The sequence below is a fragment of the Perca fluviatilis genome, chromosome 9 (assembly GCF_010015445.1).
Source record: "Perca fluviatilis chromosome 9, GENO_Pfluv_1.0, whole genome shotgun sequence".
NCBI lineage: Eukaryota > Metazoa > Chordata > Actinopteri > Perciformes > Percidae > Perca > Perca fluviatilis.
Window position 1 is genome coordinate 31,284,490 of NC_053120.1, and position 18,810 is coordinate 31,303,299.

Consider the following 18,810-nt stretch of genomic DNA (forward strand, 5'->3'; position numbering starts at 1 on the left):
CTAAAATGTTATTTTGTTTTCCAAAATGTAAATTTGTTTTCTAAAATGTAAATTTGTTTTCTAAAATGTAAATTTGTTTTCTAAAATGTAAATTTGTTTTCTAAAATGTTATTTTGTTTTCCAAAATGTAAATTTGTTTTCTAAAATGTTATTTTGTTTTCCAAAATGTTAATTTGTTTTCTAAAATGTAAATTTGTTTTCCAAAATGTAAATTTGTCTTGAGCTTTGTAAAAGTGTTTCATTCTTTGTAATGTTGCATTGCACTTCCCGGCCACCGTACTTTACTACAAATTAATGTATTTTTATCTACAAATGTTAGTTTAAAAAAAGTAAAGTTAGCTGATATGAAATTCCTGCTGTTGGCTGTAGAAGCCCCCACTCTCTGGATATTAGAAACGTTATCATCTATCCTTTAGCATAAAAAGCCACTGTTGCTGACTTTTAGCTAACTCCTCGCCCTGACAGGTACTTCCCGTTTGGCATTGTGTTCCTGGTGGCCGGTAAGATCCTGGAGATGAGCGATCCGTCAGCTATGGGGAAAAAGCTGGGTTTCTATGCCATCACTGTGGTGTTTGGCCTAGTATTGCACGGCTTGTTCATCCTTCCTGCCATGTACTTCTTCATCACAAAAAAGAGCCCCATCGTTTACATACGGGGAATCCTGCAAGCCCTGCTCATCGCCCTGGCAACCTCTTCCAGGTAAAGAAAATGACTGCAGGGTAATAAGTGTTTTTATTTTCAAAATTATATATCTCTGAGTCCTAATACCACTTATCCTTCTCTATCCGTTTACTGGAACATTATCATGAAAAGCCTCAAAGGGACTTTGAGAGATCAGAAAACATCTGGTGTGTGTGGTTGATAGTTTGTGATATATCTCCTCTATATAAACTGACTTGAATCAGTTTTTGCATAGTTTAGCTTGTTCACATAAGCAGACATTTAGTTCACTGTAGTAGATTCCAGACTGGTTTAATTTTGAACCCATAAGGAAATGAATGGAAAACTGGAAATCTAACAGCATGCTTTGTAAAATGCTCGTCAGAAATGTACAGATATGTGATTTTAAAACACACAATTACTTTTTTGATTTGACCAGTTTGGTGTAATTGTGTGTTACATTTTGTGAAATCAATCCTTGTTTTTGACTATAGAAGGCAGTGTGTATTGAGATTGCAGTGTTGGTGATTTGTTTTTTTAGCTAAGCCAAGGCCAAAGTAAGTGCCTGCTGTAGCACCATCAGCACATGTGTGTTCTGTACTACTAGATCAACAAAAAGCATCTGTTGCATGCTAACAATTTAGCATGCAACAGATGCTTTTTGTTGCATGCTAAAACATTATTGCATATCTTCTTGTTCATAAAAGTTTCAGCTGTTTCTTTCACCACAACAAACTATAAATAGATAATTCTTCTTTACACACATACCCAGGAGAAATTAAGAGGTGGTTATATAATGATTTTTGCCTGACTTTCGAATGTTCTGAGCTCTCTGTCTTCCTCAGCTCTGCCACATTGCCCATAACCTTCAAGTGCCTCTTAGAGAACAACCACATTGACCGCCGCATCATCCGTTTTGTGCTCCCTGTGGGTGCCACGATCAATATGGACGGCACCGCTCTCTATGAGGCTGTGGCAGCAATATTCATTGCACAAGTTAACAATTATGAGCTGGACTTTGGTCAGATCATCACCATCAGGTCAGTGGGCCGTGCTGTATACCATCTGTGCTTCTAAGCTCATTATATATATATATATACATAAATAATTAATATCATTGGGATTTTAAAGCAATGATATTAATGACAATAAATCCTTTACACTTGATAAAACAATTTCAAAAATATTCACTTTAATGTTTTCTGTGATTTTTTGACCTCAGCACAGATGTAGGAAAGATGTCTGTCACCAGTTTGAAAATGCTAGTTTTAAACTTGACACAAGCAGAGCAAAGACATAAAGATCGATCATGGATCTAAGATACTTCCATGTTTTGGACACCCTGTTATATGAGGATCAATCAATATTTTCTTAGTAATTCCTATCATATGCCATCAAAAAACTGTATTAAATCAGGGTGAGCTCTCCCACCCTGCAATTAGGTATTGAAGAGCCAGAAATTGCTCGGGAGCTCCTGCCTTCATCAAGCAATCCAAGAAATCACAGTAAACATGTCTGCGGTCGTTGATGAGCAGGTAAACCCACACACCGTTTGAATACCTCAGATCAGCATATTGTAGCTGGAAAACTTCAAAAAAGAGCCATCGAAACCAGAAATTGAATCTGAAGTGGAGAAAACCTCTGACCAGCCTCAGCAATGGATACAGAGGATAGTGGATCATACTGATCATCTCAAAAGTAGAGGCAGGAGGAGCAATATATTGATGAATGTCTTACTAAATCCCCTTTAAAGGATTCTGGCACATCCGACAAGCAGCGCTGCTTCAGGTCTGTGCCGCTTCAGGTAATCATAATTAATGGACGTGCTCTGCTGAGGGGATGCTGCGACAGATGTGTCGTGCTTGTGCTTCATGTATTTATGCCTTAGTTTCGGTTTTCCAACTCCGATGTAGTATTGTTCAGACACTTCACTAAACTTTGTCTAATTCGGAGACCAGCGTCTCAAACAGGGCTCTTTGTCTGTCAGAAGGTCTGAGATCTACCTTATCAGCAGAACAATATTGTAATGTACAGCAGACTATGGTGCAGGTGGATTATTTCCTGAAATAGTGTGACTTTATTCTTGTAATATTATAACTTAATTTTTCTCAAAATACCACAACTCCTCCAAAGCCAGAGAACATAGATGGGATGAGTTCAATTTTGAATTTGCAGAATGTTTTGAACATGAGCTAAAAACACATCTGAAAAATTACAGTCCATTAATTAAGATTAATTATTGTATCATTCACATAAGTGCCACACATTTAAAGAGATTACTCCATCAAAAAAAGAGGAGGGAGGAGTAGATCATGCCTACATGTGTTTTGACTCAGCAGAGATAACAATAAATGAGAAAATTTAAGCTGGGTTTTCACAGGCAGCTTCAATAAGAGCAGAGCAGTTCAATTCATTCCCTATGACAACAGTCCGCTGACAGTGAGTGCCCAGATGTCTGCCCGTTTTCAAAGTTGACTCCGTGAGTAAAGAACATAAACATATGAAAATAAGTTTTGCTTAATTTTTTCAGCACCGCCGCTTTCTCTCTCTCTTTCTCTCTTACTCGAGACACACATCTGCAGACTGCAGATCAGTACAGCTGCTGGGTAGCACAAATCTCTCTTTTTTTCTCTCTTTTTTAAAATGAGTCGTGAAGCCAACAGCAAAGCTGTTACTCCTGCACAGCACTAAAAAATGACTAAAAATCTTAAAAACACAACTCTCCTCTGGCAGGTCACATCAGAGATTCTCTTTCTTTGTCCTCCTTTTTCTCATAATCGTTTCATTTCATTTATTATACAGGAAAATTTAAAAGCAACAATTAAGTTACAATAAACGGGCCTGACTCAGTTTAAAAACTGGTTTACAGCAGGTTCCTGTTCTGTTTTGGTGTAAATATAGAAAAAGGATAGCATAGTTGTTTTTGTATGGGGGAACTGGAATGAGTGCCTGTGAGACTGACCTAGTGAAGCGTACTGGTGTCATATTGTGTGTCGGAAGAAGAACTGTAACTGCTGGCGAAGAGCTGTTTTGAATCTGAAAATGAAATGCAATAGCATGGCTGTTTACGTAGTTCTGGTAAGTCAAAGCATTTGTGCATGTGAGCGCACTGCAATCACTACATGAAAAGTGGGATTTTTGTCAGTATGCGGCACTGTAGATTGTCGTGGAACTTCAGGTTTACGACTTATATGGCAATTTACAGGCAACACCGAAAACTGCCGTGAATTGTCGGAAATTGACGTGGGCCTTGCTTGGCAGTTGTCCCCCCATGACCCCCCCTCCCACTCATTGTAGGGGAGGCTTTAACATGTAAATGAAAATGCTGTGAGCTACACAAATGCAAACCTGGTTAGCAGCGGGAGGTTTACCCCAGGTGACATTTTTCTAAAATGTATTAACTTAATTTTAAGAAAATCTCTTAAAATAGATCAGGCTCAGTATAGCCTAATTGTAGACTCTTAAATTTTAGCTTGAATTGATTTATTTAATGAAAGTATGCTAGATTAATTACCGTGTATGTCATTAGCAATGACCAATGTTATGTAAAAAAAGATACACAAAACAATTTATTTCAACACTTAGTTTTAATCAGGCTTTGCCACAAAGGTAAAATGTGCATTCCATGCAAACAACATCACAGTCTCCTAGAGCTCAACCACTGTGCATAGTGGCATGATTACAGTGACCTTTCTTTGGTCTTGCTCATCCAAGATTATTATTATATGGTGGAATGGAGACAGAGGCACCACTGTACAGTTTTTTTAAGAGAAGTCTTTCTGCTGACACCAAAACACTGTGCTTCACATAAAGCATATCAGCTTTGTCATAGAATGACAAAGTCACAACCATTTGTCTTCTTAAAATACCGGCAAATTCAGCACCATATTCACATGTCCATGGCATATGAAGTTGTTGGCTCTGCTGAAATGGCCTCATAATCTAGACTTCAATTATTGTTAATTAAACTTGTTATTAAACTTGTTATTGTTATTAAACTTTCCCAGCATTCCATTAAAACTCACTGTAATTCCCCTCCACACCAGTGTGTGCGCTGTTCACGCCCTGCTGGTTAATCTGCTCCTCTTTGTCTCTCTCTATCACTCTGCCCCGCCCCCTACCCCCGCCCTCACTGCTTCGATTTGAAAAATAGCGGCGGGAGATGAGTCCGAGAGTTAGAGCAAAAACTTCCAAAGTATGGGAGTATTTCAGGCCAACTCGTAAAAGAGTTGTCTGTACACTCTTTCAAACTTCACTTGTGTGTTTGGAAACACACAGGAGTTGTTCAAGACATACGGAGCGTTTTTTTCTCCTCCATATCACCTCCAAGGCTCCGTAAAGATGCGCCCACAGAAAAGGAAAAGACAATGTAAGTATATGATTATTAATATAACGGCGAACTAGTCCGTAGCCTACTGTTTATTAACACTATGGGCCCTATCTTGCACTCAGCGCAATTGCCTTTGTACACCGACGCATGTATCATTCCTATTTTGCACCCGACGCACAGTGGACTTTTCCCTCCACAGACGCACGTCGGTAAATTAGGGATTGTATTTGCGCTCCCGGGGGCGGTTCAGCGAAAAGAGGAGGCGTGTTCAGGCGCAAACGTTACGTAGTCCTATTTTGCAGTTTCAGAAAACAATTCCGCCACTGACCAGGAAAAACCTGGTCTAAAGTCAGTAGCGCGTTATTCAGATGCTATTTTAGGGGCGCATGCTTGGCCATAATGTAGTGTGTGCACAACGCGCATACACTTCTCTCATCTACAGCAGTTCCCGTTTTTGAAAACCATACATAATTACAAAGAAAAATATTACTGAAAATGCGCTTCAAGTGTTTGGATAGGTCAGGAGGCACTTTACAGTACAGTCCTCAAAAAGTCGCAGCATTCTTTGTGGCTTGTTGTGTTTTACACAACATTTCCATGAATCATGGATGTGTTAATGACATGAATGAGGAAATATTAGAGGACTTAAGGAGACGTGATGTTGAACTACGGTGGGATTGGACACTCCGGCGGAATCTGGTGAATCTGGAGTAATGCGCGATGTGCTCCTGGTGGAGCGGGTGGACGGAGATGGAGTGGGGGGAGGAGGAAGGGGCACAACAGGAGCAGGTGGTGCGTTTGGAGGCCCACGCTCCATGGCTGCAGCAATCCTCTCCAGACTTGAGGAGATGCGCCCGAGAGGCCGCAGCAACATCGCCACCCGGCCAAGACGGGCATTTGTTACTTTGCCGCATCCCGGACAGCTCCCGCTGGCGTGCGCCAGGTAAATCCGCCATCATAATAGCAGTCCGCCATGGAACAATACGCCTGCTCTTAAAGGGAATGTGAGATGACGCTCTGATTGGTTATTTTCTCGTTACGCCCAAACCACACCTAGCTACTTCAGACCAACCCATTTAAGATTTGCGTCGGGCGCAAGAGTCATTTATCCCGCCGGTATAATAGCAACAGCGGCCGAGATACGCCCACAAAGCTACTTGCGTTTGGCGTTTCACACTTGCGTTTCAGATCGTTAAAATAGGGCCCTATGACTGTCTTTGGCTGTTAAACAGGCTACTTAAACTTGGCAGTAATGTTTTAAACCCCGCGACATGCACGCAAGTTTAAACGCGAGCAGCACAGCTGTGTGCCTGGCTGCTTTCAGCGTGATTCATTAGCAGAGCTAAGCGGGTGAGTTGCTTTATAAAAGTGTATTTTTTGGTCATATCATTCATTCTGCTGTATAAGGACATAGATACGTTAATAGATACCGATCTTAACCGTACATTTTTATTTTTTTTACAGACTAACCTCATAACGAGGCCGTGACCTATATTTGCTCGGAGCTATGTCTGCAAGTCCAGATTTACACGACGCTGATAATGACGCAATTGTGTGTAAGTAACGTTTACTGTTTTATCCGGATCCTTGTGACTTATGTTTTTTTTTTTTTTTTTTTTTCATACCACTCTCATTTAATTGTTTTCCAGCTGCCTGTAAGACATATTAGGAGACAGCACGCAGGAGCTTCAGGTAGAAACAACCAGATCTGGCATCGCGGGCAGAAGCTGTGAAGAGTTCCGCTCGGAGTCTGTCGAGAAGAAAAGAGGGGGGGATTAGATCCGTTTTTGGTCAATGTGATTATTTTCAGGTGCTCATATGTGTTGTGTGCCTCGCACAGTAGCCTACTGATTGTCTTTATTGATTGATTTTACAGCTGCTGGAAGTGAGACAGAGTGTGCTGGCTGCGGGTGAGGTGGACATTTCGTCACCTTCCTAAAATAATTGCCTAAGTCATTTTTTCAGGTTTTTCAGAAAACACAAAAAATAAAACTGCCTAAGTCACATGCTTGACATAGGCAATTATACTTAAGGTTTAGAATCACATGACCTGTTCAACTGAGGATTTAGGCAATTTTACCATAGATGGCCAGCACCATGAGGAGATGATTTAGGCAACAAAATAATTTTTTTTTAAAAATGACTTAGGCAATTATTTTAGGAAGGTGACGATTTGGAAGTGCACCACATAGACCTGATGATCCGAAATACAGGACAACGTACCACAGACATCTGCAAAATGGACCGAATTCAGACAGAATGCTGCCGGTTACCTACTCAGCTCCGAGGCGGCCGCGGGTTAGGGGTTGACGGTGCTGTAGGATATTTCTTGTGTGTGCTATGTCAAACTGTGTGTCTCCTATGCTTTGTACATAGATTTTTTCTGATTGCGTTTGTGTTAATAAAGCTCTATCTTTGAATAAACACCACATTCCTGGCAAATCATTTTCCGTAGGATAACAATGACATGAATATGCAACGTAGCATATATGAAAAAAATAAATAAATATGTATGTGTGTGTGTGTGTGTGTATATATGTATATATATATATATATATATATATGTATGTATGTATGTATGTGTGTGTATATATATTATTATTATTATTATAATAATAATGGCCCAGGGTGACCAATAGCCTAACCCATGACATACCTGCCAACCAATCAGGAGTGACTTTTCTTGTTTAAAAGTAGTGGTTTCATCCAATAGTGAGTGAGGAAATTCCAGCCATGCCAGACACTCTCTGGCCAGGCACGCGTCGCTGCTATTCATATGCTAATTAGAGCCATTTGCACCTCCACGGGAGCTCTCCACATACGTCATGGTTCGTTTCCGACAATATGTGGCACAGACGAACGCAACGTTCACAGTCTGTAAATTGTCGTTAAAGATGCAGTAGGTAAGTCTTATAAAACTAACTTTCTGTCATATTTGCTGAAAATGACCCTATGTTCCAGTAGAACTACATGAATTATGTAATATAAAAAAAATCCAGCTCCTCTGGCACCACCTACAGCCTGTAGTGTCATTGGCAAAATTACACCGCTCCCGGTTGATTTTCTCCAATCAGGGCCACAGGGGGTGTCTATCTGCCTGTCAATCACTGCTCATGCACGCACACGCATATAATAGGATTCTCCCCTCCCCCTTCCCAGCGCACGAGCTGCAGAAAGGTTTCCCAAAACTCGGGTGAATATTGGAGTGGCTTTTCAGAGGTGGCGTGAGCTCCAGGATTTTAAAGATCTTAAGAACGATGCAGATGTAGCCACATTTCTTCTCAACAGGTAACATAATTACCATGAATGATTTATCTTTCACTTGGTTATTAGTAATCAAAAGTCCACAAAGCTAGGTTGGTGAGGATAATAGTAATGTTTGCACAGTGGTCAGTCTGATATGATGCTGAAATGGCTAACGCTAGCCTGCTAGTTAGCATCATTTTACTGTTGGTGAGTAAAGTTAACATTGTGTTAGTGTTTAGTTATTGAAAATGTTGTCTGACATGCCGGCAGTTCTGTCAATCTCCCTTGTGTGGGAGGGGCTTAGGAGACGGTTTGGGCTGCAGCAGAAAGGGGGAAGGGACTGAGATGATGTTCAAATTTGTTGACAAAGTCCTGGATCTTCACAATCTAACCTACAACAGCTTTAACTGCCGAAAATTAGGGGGATTTCCGGGTGTTTACGGGCGTTTACGGGGACGGAAATCTCACTTTTCATGCAGTGAATGATGAGACCACTTTGGAAGATTACTGTGGATCTTAAGTGCTCGGTAGTATAGTCATGCTATTGGTTCAGTAATGTCCTTAGCGGTAAGAGACCAGATTGGAAGACAGTAGGACATTGTTGAAAACACAATGGCATGTAGGTAGGTTTCAGAAACCGAAAAGGAAAGATATGATCTAATCTTGTTATACACATAGAGTTTCTGATTCAGCTTTTTTGTTCATTTAGAAATGTGTTCTCAATATGTAAGGTGTGAATCAAGTAGCACACCAAGGTAGTTGTAGGTCTTTGTGACAACAAGATCTTGGTTTGCAAAAGTAATAAAATCAGGAAAAGAAAGACTTTTTCTGGGTGAATGAAAATACATACATTCAGTTTTCTTTACATTGATGGTCAGGTGGTTCTTTTTCAACCCATCATGTAAGAGGTGAAGTTCAGATGATAGTTTTGAATTTATGACATTAGGATTTGAATCAGAGAAAAAAAATCACAGTATCATCAGCGTACAGTAAGCATTTTGAGTGTTTACACACTTGAGGGAAATCATTGATGTATAAAAGAAAAAGTAAGGGTCCAAGAATGCTGACTTGTGGAATGCCCATGTCACAAACTAAAGGTTGGGATATGACATGATTAATTTTGACTGTCTGCAAACCGTGTTGACAGTCACTGAGCCAGTTATTAGTTTCAAGGTAGGAACTTAGCTGGTTATGCAAGACTTTTTCCAGCAACTTAGACATTGCTGGAAGTATTGCAATAGGTCTGTAATTTGAAACAAGAGTGTGATCATCAGATTTAAAGATTGGAGTAATTTGTGCTGTTTTCCAGTCAGTAGGAAAGATAGAAAGTGTTCATGCCGTCATTCAACTCATTTTTGTACTTATGATTTATAAAATGCTTTTTTAATTGTTACCATTTGTTTTGGTTGTGTAACCGGCTTAATGATTTTATGCATTTACTTAACCATGGTAAAACACATTAAGTACATAGTGAGGTTCTATGTAAGAACAGCAGTAACTGTGATCTTTATCTAGAGGAATTGTGAGATATATTACTATATTGGTTACACCACCAGACTCTCTCTGAACCTTTAACTGTAGGATATGATAAACTGTAAAAATATACCTTGGTGATTTTAACATGACAAAGAAGATGGGGTAAAACATGCTTTATATCGTAATGCCAGGGGACGGAGGGCATCATTCTGAATTTAAGGCACGCTTGTAGACAAATAACCTTTGTTATGTAGTGTGAGTTTTGTCATTGTTTTGAGTTTACCCAGGGTGTTAACTTTGATTTTTGGTAGTATTACCTGAAAGTGTCAGTCCAAGATTTTGTGAGGGCTTACACGTGTAGATGATTGTGTAAGTTAAGCATTGCATGTTGAGCATTTCACTGATCATTTTTTTTTACTATGTACCAAATGAAATTGTAAATATTCTTACAGTTGAGTTAGGGAGGGATACAGTGGTTTTGGGTCTACAACCTGGCATACTTTGGGGGTGTGGTATTGAAGAATTGTTATGACTGGTGTTGCTGGCCATTTTTGTTTGTGATCAAGAATATAGTTTAGTAAATAGATTGAAGATAAATATTATATTGGGTTGTGATTTTTGTGTGTTGTAGAGTTGTTATGTATTTTCGTGTTGCCTTCTCACATTGTATAAATTCTTGAACTTAACTATTGCAATGTGATATGGTGTAACATTAATTTAACTTATATTTTGAAAGAAAGTATAGGTCTCTCTGGTAGAGATATTCCCACATCTATTTCTTGGTTATGATGTAATTACATAATGCTTATGTTTATTGTAAGGATAGATTTAGTTGTTATTAGCCAAATAACATATAGTGTGGTGTAAGTTGTTTGTAGAATGAGATTTGGACAGGTTGATGATGGCCTCAAGGTGTTGCCTTTATCTCCAACTTTAAGACAACTAAAAAATATTTTATTACCTTATCTTTTAAAATATTTTTCTGGACTACTGGTATGTATGTTGTATGTATATGTAATGTTGTATGTACTAGGCGCGCATCTAGTATTATTTGTGGAATGTGTATTTATATTTGTTCCACTATTTCTATTGAATATGGGCCCCCACCTATGTTTTTAGTTTTTGGGACTTATACATTAATTTGTACCCACTGTTATGTAATTTAGTTGTGAATAAGCCTGATACAAAGATTGGTTAAATGCAGAAAGAGAGGTATGAGGCTATCAGCATGAATCTTTAAAAATAATAAATATAAATAATAAATATCACGGGCATGAGAATTTTTTAGCAGATGTAATATTTGTATCACATCATTCTGTGAGATCTCAGAAAATGAGAACTGATCAGGTGTTGAGGAGAGAACAGGTGAGGACAAGGAGGGAATGGCAAAATGCATAGCCAATTCCAATTCAATCCCAGTCCAACAAACAATTAGAAAAACACAGCAAGTCCACAAACTCATGCAAATAATAACTGTTAAAACATGCAACACATCTACAAATGAAACTAAATGAAAAATACACACACTGCTAAAACTACTAATTAACTAATTAATCAAAACATGCAACGCTGTGAACAAAATGAAAAGCTGCCTAAAGTCACATCCTGACATTCTCCTCTTGTCTTAAAATATTCATAAATTGATACTAGAGTAGCGTACTCCCTTGCCCAGCTGCTGCAAAGAAAAGCAGAGGAGAAATCAGTCTGCACAAAATCATCTGAAGTGTTTGATGGTTATTTATTTGTGCTTTAGAACGTACTCACTGCGAAAAAAAAAACCATGAAATAATGTTTATTTCTCTCTCTCACTACTGTACAATGACAATTTCAAGTAGCTACAAAACATTAGTTGTTGTGGTGTACAACTGGACTGGAGTATGTACGATGTTCACTAAATATGGCGTGTAAAGCCCCGCCCATTTCTAGCACGGTAATTGTTATGCATTGCTCCGGGGTTGTGACCCAGCTGCTGAAATCGAACCAAGGGGAAGCCGCTCCAAGTTCACAAACTCATCAACTGATACAGACCAGAGCAAACAAACTATACAGTAGGTGTGAAAACACCCTTAGATCTTGACTAGGTTTTAATCTTCTATAATGGCCTTCTTATGGCTCTTATCCTGATAGTACAACGATCAAGATATTTATAAAGAATCTCTTTAATTTCTTCTTCTTAATTCCTTATGTATGGAAAAGAGACTTCTCTTCTGCTGACGCTGAAGAACTGGGAGTGATCTACTGGAAGAGAGAAATGGAAATATAATAACAAAAGTAACACAAGGGTATTTTGTACAGATCGCCGAAGATAATCTGCAGACACAAGCGTTACAATTTGCAACCAATACAAGATAAAGGCAGGCTCCATTGTGCTTCAAGTGTAAGGCAAACAGTGATACTCATTGTGTTTCACCCTGTCCCAAATTACAAAAATATTGTGGAGATGTCCTGAATGTAAGAAATACTGAAAAACCAGGGAATGAATCTAGAATATGAAGCTGAAGCTGGCATTAATTTACTAATGGTTTCTGACATGCTTGGTGCATTCAAGAACAAATCTTTTACTGCCAAATTGTCATAATCGACTCTCAAGCTACCTAAAGAACAGCTAAAGAACAGTGGCATACATTAGTAATGTTATATACATATTTGATATCACTCTGACAACACCACCTTACTGAAAACAAAGGAAATTATTTTGTGTCTTGTCAAACTCACCTGTTTGTCACTGTATGTTTTTCCTATATACGTCCATATAGCAACTATAGATTGAAACTATCCACTTATCTCTATCTGAAAAGAGCCATGTGGCCTTGATAAACCACCATATTCCAGTGACGCCACTACTGGACCTCTGACCCCCCCTCTCCATCGCTCACTATCAAGCTGTGATGAGCGGTGGGATCATCCTATCCTCAACCTCTGGATCTGCACCAGATATCAGATGTACAATAACATGGTGATCACTTTCTACACAGTGTCTATTGTTATGCACTCAAGTCATCTAACATTATACAGAGAAGATGCTTTTAATCAGTATCCAGTTAGACAGTTGCTCGCTATGAAGACATAGACTGATTCATAAGGCCAGGCTTGTATTTTAAATCCATCCCAAGAACAAATTGAAAAAACGTACTTCAGTAAATTAATCTAGAGTGTATTGTGCACATGTGCTCAACTTTCCCTTTAAATTCTCATAATCAGTAACTGCTGCAAGCATTGATCAGAACAACATACCAGCTGTCTGCTGCTACCACCAGGGAAAAAGTAGGGCAGCTCCATAACAGATTGGCTGAGTCTGTGAGAACACAGATACTAAAGGAAAGTCAAACTATGTTTGAAACCAATTAAGAATCCCAGGCAGTTGACATTCAACACCAAAAAAAGACCAATATGTGAATTTTTTTGTAGAATTTCCCCTTAAAGACAATATGTGTAGAATTGTGCGTGATTATTAGATCTTTCATGATATTGTGATAATGATGATGATGGTTTTGTTTGTGAAAAAAAATTGTCTTTCATCCCATCTCAGTGGTCCAGCTTAGTGGTACGATCCTGGGAGGTTGATAAGCTTTAATTAATGCTGTCTACCTGGTGCACGACCCTATCGCCAAGAGAAAGTTGATATTAGAGAATCCTGGCTGCCTGCACACACAGAGGTGCAAGGGTGTAATTTACTGGGGGGACACAGAGGATTTGGCCCCTAGCAAAAGAAAGAAACTGCAACACTGGGACCAAGCAGTAACAGCACTCGCGCTCCCAATCCCCATTCAAACAGCCAGCCAGCAGCTCAGCAGAAACATTAGCAATGTCTAAACCCTCAAATTACAGAAGATGAGAACATAAAAAATCTTAAATTACCAAAACCATAATTTATTACCTTAAAGCTTTAGTGCGTAACTTTTTGATATTAATGAACATCAGTTAAATTCAAGCCATTGCCAAATGAGTTGCTACAAAGCTAATTAAGACCATCAGCCCCACACAACTCGCTTGGTATTTCTCAGTATGGTGATGTTCAGAAGATTGTGTCATCCGACGACTTTCGCACGCAGAAACTCGAGTGAAGATAATTTTATAATAATGATGATAATTTACTAGCAACTGCGTGGGGGAGGGTGGGGGCTCTGTGCGATCACAGAGGGCTTGTATCATGTTGACGCGCCAACATTGTTGTCATTACTTAGAATTCATCATGGGGGCTCTATAGCTTTAAGTAAAAATCACTTTCTTTTAAAAAGGTGTCCGTGACAACTGAGGCTCTAGTTTTATAATAAATACATATTTTAATATTCATATTACTTTGAGGAGTAGGGCAGATAATAAGGCATTGTTAGTGCAAATTTGAACTAAATCCAAGCAATAGGTGGATTACAGAAGTCGTTTTATGTAACCACATATGGAACATAGATCTAGCACCTAACACAGGCTATTTCTTTTGCTTAACACTTTGCTAAAGAGAGGCTGTGGCTCAGATGGTAGAGTGGTCGTCTACCAATCAGATTTCTTCATGCTATTCCTTAGATGATAAGCTTATCATATCTGGCCTCTTTTTTTTGTTGCTGGGATCATATCCTTGTGTTTCTCTCGACCAGATTCTAGGACATCTTCATTAACGAAGATGTTTATGCCTTTAAGGAACTTTGTTTTCTTCAATACAGCAAACTTTTCCTTATATCTGAGAAACTTAACCACTCTAGGCATTGGTTTTTCTCCTTGGCCAGGTGGTTTACCAGAGCAGAGGACACGTTCTAAAGGTTAAGGTTAGAGAAATATCGGATTACAGTTTAAAAAAATGTATTGACTTACTTTGTCCCCTATCCTTGGTAACATGTTGAGCCTCTCTCGTAAGTTAAGTTTATCTTGGCTCATTTGTCTATTATAATTCTGTTCCAGGTCATTTTCGGTCTTTCTGGTTTTTCTTTGCTTGTTGAAGTCCTTCTCAGCACAACCTTTGAATTGCGATTTGTCTCCATTCAAAGCACATGGCGCCTCTGCTTTAGTTCAGTGGTGCTGTTCTTGCTTTTGTTTTCTGTATAATTACATAAAAGAGTTAAATAAATGGACACATAGTGGTGAAATAAGTATTCAGATCCTTTACTTAAAGGAACACTTATTGAGACTTAAGCTTATTCACCTTGTCCCCAAGAGTTAGATAAGTCCATACACATACATACCCTTCTCATCTCCGAGCGTATCGTAACTCTGTCTGACGCACCCACCGCTAGCCTAGTTTAGAACAGATCCTGGAGGTAATCGGCTCCATTTAGCCTACTGCTCCCAATAAGTGACAAAATAACGCCAACATTTTCCTATTTACATTTGTATAGTCACAGCGTGTACAAATAACAAGGTCACATGAGACACAGCCATCTTATAACACGTACAGTACAGTATACATACTGGGAACTATATTCTCAGACCACAACACCTGAAAAGCACCGTTGTTACTTTCTGCTCCTCACTACGGGGCTTCTCAGGTGCTGCGAGCAAATCACTCCGCCCAAAGTAGCAGTGCTTCGCCTTCTGAGAATATAGTTCCCAGTTTGTATACAGTTAGAAGATGGCTGTGTCTTATGTGAACTTGTGACGCTGTGACATAACATGTAAATAGGAAAATGTTGCGTCTTATTGGAGAGTAAGTAGATGGAGGCCAGTTCCCAGGTTCTGGAAACTAAGCTTAGGCTAAAGTTTAATTGTACACAGAGATGAGAAGGGTATGTATGGACTTATCTAACTCTGGGGGACATGGTGAATAAGCTAAAGTCCCAATAAGTCGGCGTGTTCCTTTTAAATAAAAGTAATAATACCTCACTGTAAAAATACTCTGTTACAAGTCTCAAATAAAGTACCTTAAATTTGTACTTAAGTACAGAACTTGAGTAAATGTACTTAGTTACATTCCACCACTAGAGACAATTGCAATTGGAAAAAAGGAGTGGAGATATGCCTTTTTGAGAGATCAAGGACTGAAAATGTCCTTATGATCAAAAACACAGTTCAACATTGTATACAGTTCTTAATTATGATATATTAATTGACATTAGGTTTCTCTCTAAATCTCCAGTATTACAGCCACTGCAGCCAGTATCGGTGCAGCAGGGATACCACAAGCTGGACTGGTAACTATGGTGATAGTGCTAACATCTGTCGGGTTGCCAACTGATGACATCACTCTCATCATTGCAGTGGATTGGGCATTGTAAGTAGCATGTGTGTTCACTTCGATCACTTTTGCCTAACAGATCCAAACTAATCACAACAGAGCAAAAACAAATGAGCCCCATCTTCTTCATCTCCTCTTCATTTGGTCAAAATGTCCCTAAATATTTCAGGTTTAAGTTCAATTCATTCTCTCAAATGTCTTCCTCTTATACAGAGACAGATTCCGTACTATGGTAAATGTAATGGGGGATGCTTTGGCCACAGGCATCATGGCACACATCTGCAGAAAAGACTTCATGAAAGAGGGAGATGGGGTGAGTTTTTATTATGGCAACAGTTATTTTCTCTGCAGAAAGTGATACAACTATGAGACTTGCACATTTGTGACACAAACTAAGTTTGTCATTAAAAGGGTACTCAAAACAGTGAGGAATGGTTCTGATTGATTGAGCTGTTGCGATAAAAGGTTGTCAATACTGTCAATACTACTTTCTGAAATTATAAAACAACATGACATCCAGTGTTGGGAAAGTTCACTTTCTACATGAACTAGTTCAAAGTTCACACAAATTTTATTTTTCATAGTTCATACTTCAAAATTTTGAATTAAGTTCACAGTTCCAAAAATGAACTAGTTTATAGTTCTTTTTTTCCATATGTTCATATGGAATATCTTCAGTTCAATGTGCCGTTTCAGGTTTGCTGTGGATGTGACTGAAGTGCGGATTTTCTTTTTGAAAGCCGGCAGGCAAAGTTTGCACAGAAATGTAAGATTTTTCCCATCCTCACCGACCTTGTCATAAAACTCATTTAAATGATCATACGAAGCCTCCTTGCTGCTTCGTCGCCTACATGCTGCTGTTAGCTCCATGCTGCTTTTTGTTTTGATGACGCATGCGAGGCTGCGACACTGGTGGCTGGTGTTGCGAGATTGGGTGTTTTTTTCTGCTACATATTAAGGCCTGTTTATGGTGTGTTTTAGCCGGGTTTTCGCCTGGAAGGCTCTATAGAAATCTGGCACTCTATTGAACGAAGTTAAACTGAGAGAGCGTGCCGTTCACAGACACCAGAATGAACGTGTTCACAGTAACGTTCATCAGGCAGTAATACAGTATGTTCAGTTCACATTCGCCCAAAATATGAACGAGTTCATGAACTATCGTTCAATGAACGCGTTCAGGCACAACACTGATGACATCATTCTGTTTCTTTAAATGTCAAAACACTCCATTAAAGCACATATTTTGGAAGGATGTTTTTGTCTGTAATTACTTTTTAAAATTATTTATATTTACTTAATAAATTCTACACTTCTTCACAATATAATACTATAATAGTTCCTACCTAAAGCCTGCCTTCCTGACATTCTTTCATTTTTTTCTTTCACTTCCTAATTCCCTTCCTTCTTTCCTTCCTGTACCCTGTCGGCCCTCAGGTGCCTTTGATCTGTGAGCGCAAACCCCTAATGAACATCCCACCTCTGATGAACTGTCACAACAACAACGGCAACTACCACCCCCCTTCTTTAGGGGTGAAACACGAGCTTATTCCTTCCGACGTGGCACGGCTGATGCAGCTGGAGGAGGGTGTCCGGCCGCCTTCACAGAGGAAAAAGCCACCGATTCCTCCAAGGCACCTGAAAAAGAGCAAAGGACACTGCTCTATTGACATGAATGGCCTTGAGACCAACGTATAGCCTCTTGCTGGAGGGTGATGGGTTGTCTGTTTAGATATGCTAATTAGAACCTTGGAGCATAGGATCCTGTGTCAAGTGGGAGGACAGCACGGCCAGGCTCATCTTCATCTCTCATGTTATTGTGGGGGCAAATCTTATTGGTGACCTGATGTCCTGAAAACTAAGAGAAAAGCCTCGTAGCAGTGAAATGCTTTCTGTAAAACTGGACAAGTATCACACTGACAGTGGAATTTATGACACCAAAAAAGACAACAGTATGATTTTATTGATACAGCTCATCCTTGGTGTGAACCTTCAGCGTGAGCTCGCACCTAAACTCCCACACTCTGATTACATGTGTGAGTACTTGCATTGATATACTGATTTCTATTTGATATCTACATTTTATATAAGTTCTATTTTTTTTTGTCTGTGTGCAACATGTTAATAAGACAAAAGTTTATTATATTTTATACTACTGCAAGCAGCCAGCTGTTTGTGTCATACAAGAGACAAGACAGAATTACAAGTGTCTGGTTTGAGCTAAATGATCAGGAAGCAAAGTGAAATGCCCTAATTGATTAATTTTGCCTTAACAAAGCTGGTGGTGCTAGGCTGACGGGATGACAAGGAAAAGAGGGCTGAAGAAGATGATCAGAAACTTTACCTTTCCTTGTGGTCATGTTATAACTGTAGTACATGGCCAAAATATAGATTTGTTTGAACAGCCTTAGGAGCACTTGATCTAATTAAACTTCCCTGGCATTTCCACTGGCTATTCAACATAAACCTAGTGGTCCTTGTTTGTTGGTTGAGTGGATTTTGTTGCTATTATTTGCAATACATCAAACCAGATCTAAACATTCTACAACACATTTACTTACTTACTTACTTACTTACTCCTGTATTAGTTAATATAACTTCTCACCATGTTATGCATTGAAGCCATTCAGTTAAAGGTTGGATCTTTTGACAATACTCCTGCGCATACTGGCCATGAAGTAAATACAACTCTATTGTAAAACAAAGGGGACAAAATCTACTCATTTGTCAGTTCATTTACTGCTCATCCATATAATAGACACTCCTTAGTTCACTCTATAGTAGGCAGATATTATAAATTTTAGACAGGTATGAATCATCATCATTATGTGTCATGTGTACATGGTGTAGTGTAGCAGTGATAGATTAAATTGCGGCAACTTGTAGAAATTGGAAGTACGGCTGAAAAAAATGGAATTGAATACAATAATAAAGTTGG

At 39.1% G+C, this 18,810-nt stretch overlaps 1 protein-coding gene across 1 annotated transcript in view; it reads left to right on the forward strand.

The window, feature by feature from the left end:
* slc1a7b (solute carrier family 1 member 7b) overlaps positions 1 to 18,338 on the forward strand; it is a 206,947-nt gene extending 188,609 nt beyond the window's left edge. Inside the window, exons 7-11 of the mRNA XM_039812363.1 lie at positions 466 to 699; positions 1,506 to 1,700; positions 15,777 to 15,911; positions 16,089 to 16,188; positions 17,310 to 18,338. Of these exons, the coding sequence (XP_039668297.1) occupies positions 466 to 699; positions 1,506 to 1,700; positions 15,777 to 15,911; positions 16,089 to 16,188; positions 17,310 to 17,570 (925 nt within the window). The 3' untranslated portion in view covers positions 17,571 to 18,338. The remainder of the gene's footprint in view (positions 1 to 465; positions 700 to 1,505; positions 1,701 to 15,776; positions 15,912 to 16,088; positions 16,189 to 17,309) is intronic.
* The last annotated feature ends 472 nt before the right edge of the window (positions 18,339 to 18,810 follow it).